Source organism: Talpa europaea (genome assembly GCF_964194135.1).
Source record: "Talpa europaea genome assembly, chromosome: 8".
In the NCBI taxonomy this organism is placed as follows: Eukaryota; Metazoa; Chordata; class Mammalia; order Eulipotyphla; family Talpidae; genus Talpa; species Talpa europaea.
Window position 1 is genome coordinate 120,795,763 of NC_140075.1, and position 17,377 is coordinate 120,813,139.

Here is a 17,377-nt window from a genome sequence, read left to right on the forward strand (position 1 = left end):
TAGAAAGGATTTATATCTCAGTTAGTGAGAGAGATTATCTTCAGTAATCTAGGTGGGGCTCATCCTCCCTGTGGAATGATCTTCAGACCAAAACTGAGCTTTCCCCTGAGGAAGAAGAAAGTCTGTGGATGGCAGTGTCAGTGCCTGTCCAAGTTTCCACTCTGCCGCAGAACTGCCTTTACGTATTTCAAACATCCAGACTCCACTTACAAGCAAATTTCTTGGGATCTCTCTCTCTCTTTCTCTCTCTGCTTATATGTTAATGGCTATTTCTGTGAAGATTGTATTTAAAAAATTCATTTAAACTAATTTTAATTTTAACATAAATGCAATTTAAAATCTTTTCCCCTATAGTAAATAATTTGTTTAATTTACTTTAAAAGGCTACTACTAGAAAAAGTATTTTTCCATAGATTATTTCATGTTTGGTTTAGAGATTAAAAAAAAAAACTTGAGAATACGTGTAATGATGTGTTACAGCATAAAAGCAGACAAAATCTATTTTCATTTTCATGCTCTGATGATGGAAATGGTTTTACATTTTCTTTTTTATAAAAAACTTTTTACAGATTTCCAGTTTGTTTATAAAGGATGAAAATTTCAGGCTGCTCTTTGTGTATTTAACATAGGGAGAAAGATTCCAACTTCTGATTTTTTTTTAAGGATTTATTTATTTATACAAGAACTGGGGTATGCACGGGAGGGAGAGAGGATTCACCAGAGAAAGAGTGGGAAGCAGAACAGGCAGACTGAGGAAATGCACTGCTGAGGGGAGCAGTGGGGAGACAGGAGAGGTCTGCCGTGCCATGTGGGTATCTCCCTGGCTGGTGCGGGATGGAACCCACATTGCAGAGGCTGCGGACAGCTTCACAGTGCGGTGCTCAACCACCTGCGCCACCAGGGGAGGCCCCCAACTTCTGATTTTACAGTGGAAAATCCTGTAACCTGGGAAACCCCCAGTCCTGGTTTTGCTACCGAGACCTTTCTTTGAACCGAGAGGTACACAGGTTTCCCCTCCTGCGCAAAAGTAGAACATTACTATTTGGTAAGTTATTTGGGCGGGGGGGGGGGGGCGGTCTGAGAATACTCCATTTCTCCCTATAGAAATAGCAGACCTCAGAACCTGCCAAATCATACCAAACAGGAATGTTCTACTTTCTGATAGTGGGGAAAGCCTGCAACGCAACTTCATTGCAGGTTCCACCTGAAATTCTCACCATCTGAAGCAGCAGAAGCTGCCTAAATGGCAGCCACACGTGGCTACTGAATACGGAACTGTGGCAATTGGGACTGAGGAGCTGAATTTTAAACGACTTTTAATAAAAATTTCAATTAAAATAATGACACTTGACTCGGTTTTTGGGGGGAAAATTAAGTATGTTTGAAGTAACTTGAATATGTGAATCTAATTGTGAAATGAAGAACTAAACGCTGACCAGGTATTTCCCATGAAAAATTCAACACCCAGATCCACACCAAGCGCAAGACAGACAGACGCCGCGTCGTGAACTCGGGACGACACACGGCGCGAGGCGCGAGGCGCGGTGTGGAGATTCCCGCCGCCCCTCGCACTCTGCAAGCGGCTCCCGGAGAATCCACAGTCACCCGCGAGTCTCGCCTTCCCCTTCCCGGGGCGGGGACGGCCCGACCCCCGGCGGGCGGGGGGCGGGAGGCGGGAGGCGGGAGGCGGGAGGCGGGAGGCGGGAGGCGGAGGCGCGCCACGGCGGCGGCCCGGCCGGCGCGACGGGAGGGGAGGGCCGCCCCCTGAGGCCGGCGGCGCCCGGCCCCGCGCCCGCATTTCTGCACGCGACACGGAGGCCGGCGCGCGGCTCTGGCGAAGGAAGGGGCGGGCGCGGCGGGCCGGCCCCGGGCCCAGAGCGCGGACCCGCCCCGAGCGGCCGCCTCGCCCCCCGCGCGCCCGGCGGCTCCCGCAGCCCCGGCCGGGCCCTTCCCCGCGCAGGTTCACGTCCCCGCGCAGGGCGCGCTCGCGTGGCGACGACCCCCCCCCGCCCCCGGGCGGCCCAGCGCGGACTCCACGGAGGCGGCGCGCCGCGGGCGGACCCCGGGCCCAGCGGGCCGCGCGGGACTCGGAGCCCGGGAGGCGCGGCGGGACGGGCGGGACGGGCGGGGCGGCCCCCGCCCCTCACCCCTCACGCGCTCGGCCGCCGGGCTGATGACGCGTGCAGGGCGCGACGGACGCACACGGCGCGCCGCGCTCGCATGACGGTGCGTGCAGGGCCGCGAGGGAGCCCTGGGCCGTCACCGGCGCGACCAGCGTTCCGCCTCCTCCGCTTCCTGCGCTCCGCCACCTCGGCAGCCGCCTCCGTCCAAGGCCCACGCCGCAGCGGGGCGCCCGGCCGCGCCCCTGTCTCTTTAAATGGTAGGGCCAACGGGCCGCCCCTGCAGCTGCGGCCTGGGTGGCCCCGCGCGCCGCTGTTGAGGGGCGAGCCAAGATGGCGGCGGCTTGGGCTCTGTGAGGAAGACGGAAGAGGCGGCGGCGGCCGCGAAGGAACCGCGGCTTTCCGCAGCCCGGCGCGCTCGGGCGCCTCGGGGCTCTCGCGGTCTCCGAGCGGGCGTAGCGGCCGCCGCAGAAGCGGCCCCTGTCGGCGGCGGAAGCAGGGGGCGCAGCGGCGCCGCCGGCCGCGGCGGCGGGGCCAGGTACAAGGAAGGAAAACATGGCGGCGGCGGCCTGAGGCGGCGACGGCGGCGCGGGAAGCGGCCTGCGAGGGCATGGCGGGCGCGGCGGCCGGGCAGTGAGCGGCGCCCCGAGCTCCTCCCGGGCCGATCGAGCGGCTGCGGAGCGCTGCGCGCCCCCCGGGCGGCCCAGCTCGCCGGGCCCGGACAATAGCGCCGCGGAGCCGGCCGCGGGAAAGGCGGGGCCCCCCTCGGGCCGGGCGCGGGCCATGCGGGCGGCGGCGCGGCCCCGCGGCGCCCCGCGGCAGCAGTGAGGCCGGGGCGCCCCCCGCGCGCGGCCCGCCCCGTCTCGGCGCCCGCCTCCCCCGGACCCGCTCCCTGGGCGACGCCGGCGGGTCGGCCGCGGCCCGCGGGCGCCACGATGACCGACACCCGGCGGCGGGTGAAGGTGTACACGCTCAACGAGGACCGGCAGTGGGACGACCGCGGCACCGGGCACGTGTCCTCGGGCTACGTGGAGCGGCTCAAGGGCATGTCCCTGCTCGTCCGGGCCGAGAGCGACGGTGAGCGGCGCCCCGCGGCGGGGCGGGCGCGGGAGGCGCGGGCCGCGCGCGGGTGACCTTGAGGCGGCCCCGGCCCGAGCGGGAGCGGGCGCGAGGCTCTCCCCGCCGCGGGGAAAGTGGGGCGCGGCTTCCCTCTCGGAGGCCGCCGGGCGCGGCCTCCTCCCGGCTCGGCGCGGCCCGGCCCGGGGGCGCGTCCCCTCGCGGGCGGCGGGCGTCGTGGGCGCGTCCTCGGGGTCCCGCGCGCCGGCCTTGCGCCCGGAAGCGGGCGGAGAGCAAGGTGTGCGGGAAGACGGGCTCGGTGTTGGGGAGAGTGCCTGTCTTGGAGGCCTGCCCCCCCCCCCCCGGAGGCGTGTCCCGAGTCTCCCTGAAAGTGCTCGGGCCGAGGTAAAAGCGTTTCGGATGCCCCCTGAGCGCGAGCGCGGCGTGCGCCCCTCTGCCCTGGCGCGTTAGTCTGTCCGTCTGCAGTCGCGGCCTCAGTTCGCTGTGGGGGTTCCTGTGTGGGAATAACTGACGACGAGCTCACTTCAAGGACTTGCGCGCTCTACCCTGAACTCCAGTTCCGCGAAAAGCAGACAAGACTCGCCCTGCCGTGGTTGAGGACGCTGGGGCTATCGATTTTCAGTTTGAATCGAAAAAGGGTGCTTTGGAGGACGTGTTGTGTCGCCAAGGCGCCGAAAACTGGAAAGAGAGTGTTTCCTCTTGGAGACATTGAAAGGGTTTGGGCTCGTTGGGTATGTTTTCCTCAGGTCTGTTATTTGCCTCATAAGCTACAAGTCCGGTGGTCAGGTGTTAGTGGACTTTGTCTGTGGCTGTCCCAGTAACCACCCCAGCCTCTCCGTGTGTGGATGTTGGACAGAGGTTTTTAAATAGTGAATTGGGAAAGAATGGACTTTGAACGAGAGGTTTCTTTTGAGTTGAAACCATCTGTTGATTCGAAATCTCGTTAATTTAAGATCTATAACTTTTTCACATCTTACGTTAAACGGGCACTTATATCAGGTTCTTTATTTAAAGTATTTTTCAGCATCAAGTCACTTTATCGTTACATAATACGGGAATCTTGTTGGCTTTTCCCCCCATTTTTACTTTTACCGCTTTGAAAATAGCCCTGACCTCTTCTCCTCCCCCCCCCCCCCCCTCTGGAAGGTTTGGAGCCCTGCAGGAAAGCAGGTGGGATGGCTGTAACAAAATGGCTTTCATTTTTAGTTAATAGGGGAGAGAGCTGAAGTCAATTAATTGATATCCCCTCGTCAAATTTAAGTTATAAAGAACACTAAATCCAGAGAGTGAACTTAGAAAGATAATGTGATACTTGCGAAATATAGTAAATAAACTTCAGTTTGATGATCAATGTTTTTTCTTATGGGAAAAATTCGAATAGGAATAATAGTCAGCATTTATTGAGTGCCTACTGTGTGCCAGAGATTTTACTTGTGTTCTCTGGTCTACTGCTGCCGTGTTTTACAGATGGGGGAACTGGCTCAGAAGCCAAATAAGGTGCGAGCACACAAGGAGGGTGGTAAGAGAGGTCAGTGTTCACATTGGGGTGGGGCACAGGGTCTGGGTTCCTGTGCAAAGTCTCATGGCTTGAAACTAATTTTTATTAACTGTTTACAGCGTGTTGTAAACTCCAGTACTGCTGTCCACTTGGAATTTGGTTGCATTATACTTAGATTCGGGGTTTCATTCAAAGAAAATGAAAACAATTTGTTGCCTCATTTTGCTCCAAGCTGCACATGGGAGTTTTGTATTGACTTGCTAGTTTGGGGATACCCATTAGTGTGTGCATCCCCCATTCTCCATTAGAAGATAATTTAGAATATTCTTTTTATTGTGATAAGCAAAATGGAAACTCCTCCTTCCCATAAGATGAGTCATTTATCCAATAGAAACGTAAAATCGACCTTTTTTCATACATGAGCTGGACCATTTGTATGTAAGGTCTTTTATTCAGATCTTTTAAAATCAAAGAATTGGCTGTATAAAATGCTAACGTAACTCATAGCTTCCCCCCAAATCGTTAGATTTTCATACTAATTTTTAAAACAAGTGTTTGTTTCCTAACACTTGAAATATGTTACAGTCTGTGAAATTAATGCTCTTGTGATGTGTTAATTACCCACCTTAGAAACTGTAGTCTGTCGTTTTCCATCTTAGCTAATTTATTGAGAAACTGCCCAGTGTTAGTTAGGTAGGGTGATAGGGGCTTTTGCCTACATGTGAAGTAGGTGTTGTGTTTTTTTTTGTTGTTGTTGTTTTTAATAGGAACCTCAGAAAGCTTGAGTAGCCTGTCCAAACCCATTCCCCTGTTAAGATAGTGCCTTTGATTTCCAGTCGCCCGGGATGCATTCTACTCTAGAAACTGCTCATAAAAAAAGGTTTATGGATTCCGCGTAGGTCTAGAAAGGTTAGGTAGTTTTAATTTTGTCTGCATGGGGCTGATGTTTGGGTCATGGAGACTCAAGCTGTCCTAATGCTGTCTCAGCTACTGACTCTATTCTTGCAGAAGAGCTTATACACTTATCTGAAAATCAGGAGGGTAATTTCTCCATGGAAGTATTTGTGCCCTCCCTGTCCTGTTGGGGCATATTTCAGTATGCCCTTCCTCTTTGAATCCCAGTAGCTGGGCAGTTTGTCGCCAACGTTGCCATGGAGGGAGGGAGATGTCCCATCAAGCTACCGAAAACATCTTCAGTAGTTTTTTTTTGTTTTTTTTTTTTAAGAATTATTTATGCATACAAGAGTTGGGGTGTAGGCCAGAGGTGGGAGGGCGAGAGGATTCACCAGAGACAGAGTGGGGAGCAGAACAGGTAGACTGACTGAAATACACTGCTGAGGGGCGCAGTGGTGAGTTCGGAGAGGTCTGCTGCTCCATGCGGGTAGCTCCCTGCCAGGGCATGGAACTCATGCTGCAGTGGCTGCAGATAGCTTCATGCTGCTGAGACTTAACCCCTTGCGCCACCAGGGAAGTGCATGGGCAAAATATGCTGTAGAAAAATACCCTTTTCTTTCATGAAAATAGATTGCATCATTCTTGAGTTTTGTAGAAGCCATGTACCTGCAAAGTTCCATCTTCAAAATAAGATTACTTTCACTGTACTTTCTTTCAGGTTGTGCTGTACCTGTTTACTTGCTGGGATGAGGATGTCGTCCCTTGCTCTCACTTTATGTTCAGCTCATTCTGCTTTTCTCCATCACGGTTTTTAGCACTTCTGCCCTACCTGCTGAGTTCAGAGTTGTTAAGGAAATTGTAATTTCTCCACACACTTAAGGCTGTCTGAATGTAAGACTATATCCAGGCTCTTTATTCTGGATTACTTGCCAACCATCAAGAATAGAGCTCCCGTTTGGTTTTTATCTTGTTTTATAAAGTATTTTTATATTTTAAAAGTTTATCATCTGATTTACCTATTTTAGAATTTAAAATGTTAAATTCTTCATGAGGTAGGAGGAAATGAGACAAATGTTTTGTTCAAGGTAGCACTGCTAGCTAATGGTAAATACTGAATCCTAGACTTCTGCTTATTGATAGAACTTGGTTGTAGGTATGTGCCCTACCACACCCCTACTACAGTTAGACAAGAATGTCTTGTTTTGGTTTGTGTGCTTTGGTGAGTGATACAGAACACTAGCTTTTTTTTTTTTTCTATTCTTTATAAATCAATGAAAATAGTACAGACTATTGCATATAGTAAGCACTCCAGATATAAACTACCAAGAAGAGCTCAATGTGGGCCTCCCCGGTGGCACAGCAGGCTGAGCGCCGCGCTGTGAAGCTGTCGGCAGCCTCTGTAGCGCGGGTTCAACTCCTGACCTGCCAGGGAAAAACCCACATGGCATGGCAGCCCTCTCCTGCCTCGCCCGCCGCTCCCCTCAGCAGTGTATTTCATCAGTCTGCCTGTTCTGCTCCCGGCTCTGTCTCTGGTGAATCCTCTTCCTCTCACTCTCTGCACCTCTGACCTGTACCCCAGTTCTTGTATAAATAAGTAAAATCTTTAAAAAAAAAAAAAAAAAAAAAGAGCCCAATGTCCATGCTGAGAGAAATACTTCACTTTGAAAAGATGAAACACTTTATTCTTGTGTAGACCTACTTTGTAGAAAATAGGCCCTTGTTAACCTAACCCTCATTTATCATCTGTTGCATGTGGTGGCTTCTGGAAGTTTGAGGGCCTTTAGCTGCAGAGGGTATAGCCTGTGGAGACAATACGGTGAAGTCTTGCTGCAAGTGCAGACCTTTTCATGTACAGCTCCTTGTTGCTTCCCGGCTGCCGTGGTCCCCCTTCCTCCCACCTTCATTGCTGTTTTAAAATGCCGCTGTGTAATCTGTGAATCACAAAATCCACAAAAATCCGTGGGGAGGGGCTTCGGACACAAACCAGCTACAGATTTAATGCATGCGCTAGCCACTTACCCTGATGAGATTTTGAACTTCCATTGACTCATTTTTGGATGCTGGTGTCTTTCTACAAACGAAGCACAGTGCCTCAGCCCCCGTTTTAGCTTCGGACTTTGCTCTGGGCCAGTGTGTGGGGAAGCCTAAACTGTTGACCCAGCAGCAGCAGAGCTGGAGTTACCATTCTAAGTTTATTAACCCCAGATACTCTTATATTACCAAAATCTAATGGTTAGTTGGTTGATAATGAAACAAGAACTGTGAAGTTATAGAAACTATCACTTCTTCAGTGAAAGGAATCGATACTTTCTAAGCAAGTTAATTTCTCAGCCAAGTACAACTGTACCAGAAGAAAATCGAAACAATTTTCGTGGAACATTTCCTAATTATATGCAGTAAGTTCTAACTTAATACCATCAGTAGGTTCTTGGAAACAGTGAATTTTAGTGAAATGAAGTACTTTGAAAGTAGGCCTGCTCTACTAGAGTATTTTTCTTAAGCAGTTTGTAAGGAACTTTTTTTCATTGCTTAACCTTTGATTTATCATGTGTTTCTGGACCATCATTATCAATCTTAATTTTTCTACTCTTCAACAGTATAGTGATGCCAGTGAATGATCATACCCTAAAATAACAAGTCTGCTCACACCCTAAAATAGCAGGCATTGAATGCTGGTTATGTACTGGATATTGGGGTAGGCGCTTATGTATATACTTTTTTTAGTAAACACTCAGGGTGACCCTGTTCTAGCCATGAGTCTTGGTGTATGATTCTTGGATTAGTTTTTCCTGGCCAGCATACAAACTTTTTTTTTTTTTTTTTAAGTTTTTTTTTGTTTGTTTGTTTGGTTTTTTTTTTGTTTGTTTGTTTTTTAGTACAAGAGCTGGGGTACAGGCCAGAGGTGTGGGGGGTGAGAGGATTCACCAGAGCCAGAACAGGGAACAGAACAGGCAGACAGACCGAAATACACTGCTGAGGGGAGCAGCGGGCGAGACAGGAGAGGTCTGCAGTGCCGTGTGGGCCTCTCCCTAGCCAGCCAGGAATTGAACCCATGCTGCAGAGGCTGCGGACAGCTTCACAGTGCTGCGCTCAACCCACTGTGCCACCGGGGAGGCCCCAAACTTTACTTTTTTTAATATAAAATCTTTATTTAAAAACAATTGCATGAATTCAGTGTATGGGTGTTTAATTATCAAAAAAGCTGTCTGCTGACTGGATCCAGGCAGTTTTGTGTTCTCCAATTTAAACTTTACAAGATGATACCTCACTCTGCACTGCCAAGTAGCCTCACCCCTCTTGGAGGTGTTTTGTTTTGATAGGGGTGTGTTGGGGGTTGACAATAAACTTGTATATTTCATTTTACAGCAGGAAACAAGGTCATGAAATGGGGAGCGAACTTTAAGGACCTGATTTGTACTCCCACTATTTGTTTTAATATCATCTTTTCTTGCTGTTAGTGTGGGGCAGTTTCTACCTGCATTTGCTTGGCAGGAGTGACATTTCCAGTCCTGTTCTATTGTTCCTCCTATTTCTGAATGTGCTGACCTCCTTTTTTATTAATTTGGATGTATTTGTGTCTGGAGACACAGATTTACCACAATTAAAAGAAGCATAGAACTCCATTATTTTTCTCACAGTGCACTATTGATGGCATAGAATAGCATTGGTCAAATGCTTTTCCTTGGTATACTGTTATACTTTTTTGAGTATAAAAGCTTTTGTCTGTATAGGTTGTGTTGGTATTTATATCATCAATTTAAAAATAGTACATTAAAAAGCTCTTCTAAAACAAGAATTTAGTGAGAAGACTATTGTTGTTTTTTTACACTTTTACAACTTTAATGCCTCGTTTCATTTTTTGTAAGAAGGATTCTCATATGCTTTTGTGTCAATCTGCTACATTATCACAGTGTAGATAATGAGCGAAATAAATGTGAGAAAGGCAAATAACCTTTTAGTAATATTATGAAAATGTTGATTTTTCTAGACCTTTTCAAGTTCTCACCCTTTGAGACCAACTGGCATAGGGATGGTTTCTAGTTTTTTGCCATTTTAAGCCCTGCTGACGACATCCTCGTCACTTGTGCTGTTGGCGCCTATGTGAAGATGTGGGATAATTTCCTACAAGACTTAGTGTTGTACCAAAGAACAGTGTGTATTTTAAAACTTGGTAGGTGATGAATGGTAAATGACCTCCAAAGCAATTATGCTGATTTGGGGTCTAGGTAATAGTAAATGAGAATTTTTGAAGAAATGTACATGCAAATATGGACTTGTAACTCTGTCACAGCTTCTTTGGAGTGAACTCTGAGAAGCAGTTGCCATTTATCTGGGATGATCTCAGCAGTTTGACCCAGTTCTGAATGCTGGATTTTGTAATGAAAAATGGAGTTGCATGTATTGCTCTGGACCCCTTAGCTCGGTCCCTTTCTTTTGATTTCCTTTGTGTCTGCGTATTTCCTTTCCCATCCTCGAGTTGGAAGTGGAAAGTCCTTTCTCAAGTCTTGGTGTTGGGGTTTGCTAAGCAGGCTTACTGTTCTCTGGTCTCAGTGACAAAGCCCCTTTTTCAGGTGTTGGGGGGGCAGTATCATGGGGAGCGCGGCAGTGCCTTCCTCTTGGGTAAGGGCATCTGTTCCATTGGAGAAGATGAATATTCTCCTCAGCTAGATCGGGCAGGGTGCCCTCACCCTCTTGCCCGGGTTCTTCAGTTCAGATATGTGGCCCTACCCATTATCAAAAGCATGCACTCTCCTTAGTAAGAACCTCCACACCCTCTTCCTGAATGTTGCTTGACATCTCCAACTACGGATCATCTTCCTGTTGTCTTTGCTGCCATGACAAATTTCTGTCATCTGACATGGAACCCTACTTCCCCATCCATCCCCATTCACTACTAGGATCAGATTACTGGTCCGAGCATTGTGGTGACACTAACGGGTAGACATCAACTTGTTGGGGAAAGGGTTGTGTTCATACAGATTAACACCTGACCCTTTTCCAAGTTGGAGAAGTGCTCATAGCTTGATCCAGTAGAAACTAAGAGGTGGGGACAGGCAGCCTAATAGATGGACTGGGATAAAGCTAGAAATGTGTCTTTTAATTCTTATTTTACTTTTGCTTCAAACTATAAAAGCCTGTTTTCTCATGTTTCAGCCTGTACAGCCTTCCTGGGTCTCTTAGGAAACATGGTATTTGGGAATCAGAGCTGGACTTTCTAAAATGGAGTCTTAGATTGAGATTATGGGGTACGGTTAGAATGGGTTTCAAGAGAGAAATTCCCCACTAACATCCTGAGTAGCTCCAGGAGTGAGAGCGAGGGGTGGGGGGACTTGTCAACACATGGGAAGTTTCTAGTGTGTGCTTATTTTTGTTTTAGCCAGAGCTTTGAGAAAGGGACATACCAGCTTTCAGTTTGTGGGTTTTCTAATTACCTAGCTACTGGGAGTTTTTGAAACATCTGCAAAAGGAACTGGTGCTAGAAAAATAATCGTTGCACTACTACTGGGGTTTGTTGTTTTAGCAGCTCCCAGGTCAGGTGTGTGTTTCTTGAAAGCATACCTTCCAAGAGCGCCAGCGCTCTGTGCCGTGTGTTTACCATTTCTCTTAAACTTTTTCTTAAAAGGTGAAGGGTACACAAATCATAAGTGTTCGCGCTAGTGAATTTTCACAGAATAACCAGCACACAGGTGAAGAACGTCTTCCTCTCCTTTTCGCCCCTTAATAATTGCTAGCCTGACTTCTAACTATAGGTGACTTTTGTCACTTCGAATTTATGTAGATGGAATTACATGCCACATGCTTTTGTCTTGGGCTTTTGTCTGTGTTTGTAGGATTCATGTGTTTTGTTGCTCGTACATATATTTGTTCCCGCATGAACTTTGCTATGCGTTATTCTCTTGTGTAAGTATTTACACTTCTAGCGACACATACCTTGCAGTTCGCCCCCATCCAGTGTATAATTCCGTGTTTTGTTTAATATAGTCACAGGATTATGCACCCATCGCCACGATCTAATTTCAGAGCATTTTGTTTTTACTGAAAGAAATCATGTACCAACTAGCAGTCAGCGGCAGCCATCAGCACCCATCCTCTCGCCCTTCCTCCTGGTCCTAAACCACCGCCAATCTGTAAATGTTCCTCTATATTGGAACATTTCATGTAATTGCGGTGGTCTTTTGCGACTGGCGTCTTTCATTTATCATGTTTGTCAGGCTTATCTGTATTAAAGCAAGTATCAGAAATTGATTTCTTTGTATAGCTGAACAGTATTTCATTTATCCATTTATCATGGGGGGGGCATTTGGATTGTTTCCACTTTTTGCTATTAGGAATAACACTGCTATGAACATAGGTGAGCACATATCTGGGTGGGCATTTGTTTTCATTGCTTTGGGTATATAACTAGGTGTGGTAAGCGATGAGAACCAGCCAGACTTTTCCAAAGCAGATGCCTATTTATGTATCCATAAGCATAGTGTGTGAGGGATCAGTTTCTCCACGTGGTTGCCAACACTTGTCATCTTTGGTTGTAGGCATCCTAGTCGGTGTAAATGGTGTCTTATATCGTGGTTTTGATTTGTATTTTTTTAATAACTGATGATGTTGAGCTTATGCATCTGGAGAAATGTCTGTTGCATTGCCCCTTTTAAAGTGTCTTTGAGTTTTAAGAGTTCTGGATACAAATCCCTTCTCAGATAAGGTCATTCCCAACTGCTTTCCTCCCATTGCATGGCTTGTCTTTTCACACTCCCGATGGTATTTGTAATGCAGACGTTCGAAATTTTAATCATGTTCAGTTGTCATTTATCAGTGATGTACAGTTTTTCTCTTTTGTGTAGGTTGTGCCTTTGTGCAGTTTAAGTCTTAAAGAAAAATTACTTCATTTGGTTCCATGCCATAGACTTGCATCTTCTGAAATATAAAATAATCCAGTAGTTTCATTGTTACCTTATTTATGCAGTTTTCTAGAGAATGGGTTTTTTTTTTGGAAACACGATGTATTTCAAAGTAGAGTTTTTGAATGTATTTTTTCATAGAAACCATGTTTTGAATATAGATGTATCAGACTTACCTTTAAAATGTAAGTTTAAGCCACACTACCCCTGATATTAGGATACAAGTTTTATTCCTGTAAACAAAACAGGGGAGACTTAATACTTTAAGGGACTATAGATTTTTAATTCTCTGCTGCTTTTCCTTGTTATGTTTCAGTTTTGTGAGATAGATCAGATTCTGTTATAATACATACATTAAAGATCATTCTCCCAGTCATACAGTATATCGGAGTTAAACCCAGATCACTGACTTCACACTGTGCTGTTTCAACTACTGTGTGCTGCTGCTGATGGTTCTGTCTCTTGTTAAAAGTTAGCACACATAATGTAGGCCTTTAAGGTTACACGTTACTATATTTAAATTTGTATTATATTTTAGATATTTTTCTTGATTGTAGTCTTTATGTGCATCAAATAGAAAAGGAAGTATGTGATGTGTAAGGGAATATAATTTTGTTGCTTTGTGATGACATAATGGAATATCTTTTACTTTTCTGTTTCCTAGGTTCTCTACTTTTAGAGTCCAAAATAAATCCAAATACTGCGTACCAGAAACAACAGGTAACATTTTGAAGATGTTGTGTTTTGTCTTGCTTGCCATTGTCTTAGTGATAAAATGGAATTTTATCATCTAGTTTCTAACTGTAAAATTCATAACATTACAAATGATGGTTCCAAAATAGGACTCTTCCAGTTTTTATAGTGTATAAAGCAATCATGTTTAATTTTAAAAAGAAACTTGCTCCAACTTAAGTTAATGTTCCAGTTAGTCTAGCAACTGAGTTTCCTTGTTTCTGCATAAAGGGGAGGACAACCCAGCCATTGATGCCGTGGTCAGCTCACGCACAGCTGAAATAGAGAAACTCCTTCCTCTGCTGTGTAGCTCCTGGTGCGGGGGTGGGGGGGGGGGATTGTATCCCTATACAGTAGCTCAGTGTGGATAAAAATTTGATTTCATACACAGCCTGAACAGAACTTTACTATAATGTTAAAGTTTTCAAGGCGCCTTTCTATGTGAGTACATTTCCTTGTACTCTTCTGATATGCAGCTTGTCAAACTTGGAAATCTGTCAGATGGGTGATTTAGAGCATCTATGGCGGGCCTCCCTGGTGGCCGACCCGTTAAGTCTCAGTGCTATCACTGCGATGGCCCACCAACCTAGTTCGATCCCAGGCCAGGGAGCTAACTCACACACAGCACATCAGACCTCTCCTGTCTCGCCTACTCTGCTCCCCATTCTGTTTCTGGTGAATCCTTTCACCCACCCCCGCACCTCTGGCTACACCCCACCCAGTTCTTTTATGCAAAAATAAAATCTTTTTTTTTTTTTAAATGCATATATGTCTAGCTGTGCCCTGACTTTAAGGCTCCAAAGGAGTCTGAATATACATTATAGCACAGCAGTTACCAGCAGTTGTATGAGATCTGAGATATTAACTAATCTGATACTGGTTTTATATATAATGATCTTATTACCAGTTTTCATAGAACAATGTATTATATCCATTTTGAAAATAAGGAAACTGAGACTCGGGGATGTTACTCAACGGAGGAATTTCTGGCATGTTGATCTTACAATGTTAATGTAAATTGTTTTGAACTTGACCAGCTACTCGGTTGCTGTAGAACAGACTACCTGGCTGGGATCTAGGATCTCTAGAGCCCTTCAACATAGTAAAATGGGGTCTTTGAACTCCTTTTTAAAAATCTGAGTAGGAATTGTGGACTTGTTCGATAAACTCATCAAAGATCGTTTGTTTACTTCTCAGCAGCATCGTTTTAGTTCTTGGAGAGACGACTAATCTCAGGATTGACAGTTACATAAATGACTAAACCGTTAATGCACACTTTAGTGGACATATTTTTAAACAGGGACTTCACTTGTGTGTAAGAGGTTTTTGGCAGTGAAAGTACCCTGAAGATAGCCTAGTCATGTTTCTTCCTCAACACGGGAATTATCATCCCGGTAGGTGCTCGGCCGATCTTTACTTGGATCCTAATCAGATTAAAGCAATTTCTATTCCTGGTTCTTTTCTTTGGAGCAGCTTGAAAAAATCCTGCATGGTATCAGTTATACCTATACTACAAGGTTCCTTTTTATAATGTGACTATATAAGAGGACCCTTTCATTGCTATAAAACAATGGATATGTTTATTTATAGTCCTAAATTTTTAAAACATACCTTATACCCAATACATATCTTTTTGTTATACCATACAGTGGAAATGCAGACTCTCGTACTATAGGGAATATAAAGTGGTTTCAATATTGTTAGTGTCTTGCTTAGATTACATTTAAGAACCACTGTTAAACTATTAAATTATTTATTTAACTTTGAAAAGAGAGGTGTGTAAATAGGGGTAGAGGAGTGTTGGATGGTAGTAATGTCTTACTGGTTGAACCACAGCACTTTGGTGAAAGTTTAAAAAAATCCCTGCTCCAAGTAAGTACTCACATATCAGATACTTAGTCAGTGAATTTCAGGGCTTCGTCACTGTTCATGGGCCCCAGATAAAGAAAACCCACTGTTGCAGTAGAGAGGAGAGGAAGGAGAACTGTATGTATTCATCCCAGCCTGACATGTCCTAGTCAATGCTGAGACTTTAGTCTTTGGGCTTTCTGACTAGAGCATATAGTGTGACTTAATGTGCAGGTATGGGGTTTATGAAGTGTTTAGTTTGGGTTTTTAGTATGTTTAGGTTATGCCCTCCTTGTGTAGTGCTTTTCCTGTTTTGGTTAAACTTGTAGAAGAAAATGATGTTTTCATTTTATAGGTGGAAGAAGTACAGAAAGGTTTTAGTGATTACCAAAATATTATTAATGTTGTCAAAAGAAAAATGAGGGCTGTTCTCAATTCCTGTTGCTTTATTCATTTTTCTTAAACTTTTAAGTATTTTGCAATAATGTATGCTAATCATTCAGGCTTCTTTTTTTCTCTCAAGGACACTTTGATTGTGTGGTCTGAAGCAGAAAATTATGACTTGGCTCTTAGCTTTCAAGAAAAAGCTGGATGTGATGAAATTTGGGAGAAAATATGTCAGGTAATTTTAAGAGTTAAAAACTCATTGTGTGCTCTCTTTAAATACTTTGGTTTTTGCTGTGCTTCCAACTAATGCCCGGGATTTTAAATAAGTGCACAAGCATTTCTTATGGATTGCTTAAATTCACTGCTCTCTGTGAAAAACCTGATGTATAGGAAAGTGCAATTTGTTTATACCCATCTCTCCAGGCCTTTAGTGAACTCCAGAGTATTATATCCAGCTGCCCTTTTTTTTGAGAGCTGCCCAGTGGATACTCACCTGAAATTTAATAGTCTGGAACCTGACAGTCTCATGTAGGCTTGTTCATTTTTTCATTTCCTTCATCTTGGTAAATGCTGTCCCAGTGCTTAAGCCAGGCACTAAAGGATCCTGCTTATTTTTCCTTCGTCCCTTTCATTTTTAACACTTTAACAGTTTACCAAGCCCCCAACTGCAGATAATTTTTAAAATGCAAATCTGATCATACTGCTCTTGGTTCAGTAACTTTCTGTGACTCTTAACCTTCTCTTCTACCTTATTTTGCCTGTTCTTTATTAAATCTGGAATTTCCTAGTGACTAGTACCTCATTCTAGTGACATAATCTCCACAATGTTTTGTGTACATGCATTTTTTTTTTTAATGGTCATGCTTATTTTTTTTTTTGATTGATTTATTTATTTATTCATACAAGCACTGGGTACAGTCAGAAGCGCGGGAGGGTGAGAGAATTCACCAGAGCCAGAGCGGGGAGCAGAGCAGGCAGAAGGACCAAAGTACACTGCTGAGGGGAGCAGTGGGCAGCAGGAGAGGTCTGCACGCCATGTGGGACCCTCACCCGGCGGTCGGGGATCGAACCGGCGCTGCAGAGGCTGCGGGCAGCCTCGCAGCCCAGCATTCAACCGCTGCACCACCAGGGAGGCCCTACATGCATTTTTTGTGTGCACTTTTTTTTTAAAAGAAGTTAAGACCACTGTCTCTTGCTACAGGCTCATTTAAAGCAGCCCTTCCTGGGATGATTTCTCTTTTCTCTGCATTTATTTTATTTGGAGACTAACCTTCAACAGATTGTTTAATTCATTGATTCTCTAAGTGTGGTTCACAGGCCAGGAACATGACCTGGGAGTTGATACGAATGCAGAATTAGACCCCCATCCCAGATCTGCTGAATGAAACTCTGATGAGTAGGTTTTAGTAACTGTATTTTAATAAGCTCTCTGTGCCAGATATTTTCTGACTGGTAAATATTGTAGGCTTTGTGGGCAAGGCATTGGAACAGCTATTCGGCTCTGCTGTTGTAGTGTAAAAGTAGCTATAGATAGCACATAAATATGTGGGTATGGTTCTCTTTCAGTAAAATTTTATTTACAATAGCAGGTGGTGGACCAGGTTTAGCCGTAGTTTATCAACTTTGTTTTTAAGCAGTTTAGATGCCCCCTAAATTTTGAGGGCCACACTACCTTAATAGAAGCTACAATGTCCTTGAGGCACAGTTTTTCCTTAACTTGTCGAATTTTTATCCTGTAGATTCTGTTTTGCTGTATTTTTCATAAATTCCCCTCCCTGTCAAGCTGTCCCATTAACATGTGGACTGAAATTTGTATCTGACTGTCTTCTTTCGTTAGACATTTCTGCCCCACACATTTGCTCCTATAGCTGTTTCCTCTAGGGTTTTCCCCTGTGGGCGGTGATGAGAACGAGTTCCGGGTGTGT

General features: G+C 45.5%; 1 protein-coding gene across 1 annotated transcript in view; it reads left to right on the forward strand.

The window, feature by feature from the left end:
- Window positions 1–3,055: 3,055 nt before the first annotated feature.
- PPP4R3A (protein phosphatase 4 regulatory subunit 3A) overlaps window positions 3,056–17,377 on the forward strand; it is a gene marked incomplete at both ends in the record, with an annotated part of 36,403 nt that continues 22,081 nt past the window's right edge. Inside the window, 3 exons of the mRNA XM_084240680.1 lie at window positions 3,056–3,197; window positions 13,150–13,205; window positions 15,589–15,687. Of these exons, the coding sequence (XP_084096806.1) occupies window positions 3,056–3,197; window positions 13,150–13,205; window positions 15,589–15,687 (297 nt within the window). The remainder of the gene's footprint in view (window positions 3,198–13,149; window positions 13,206–15,588; window positions 15,688–17,377) is intronic.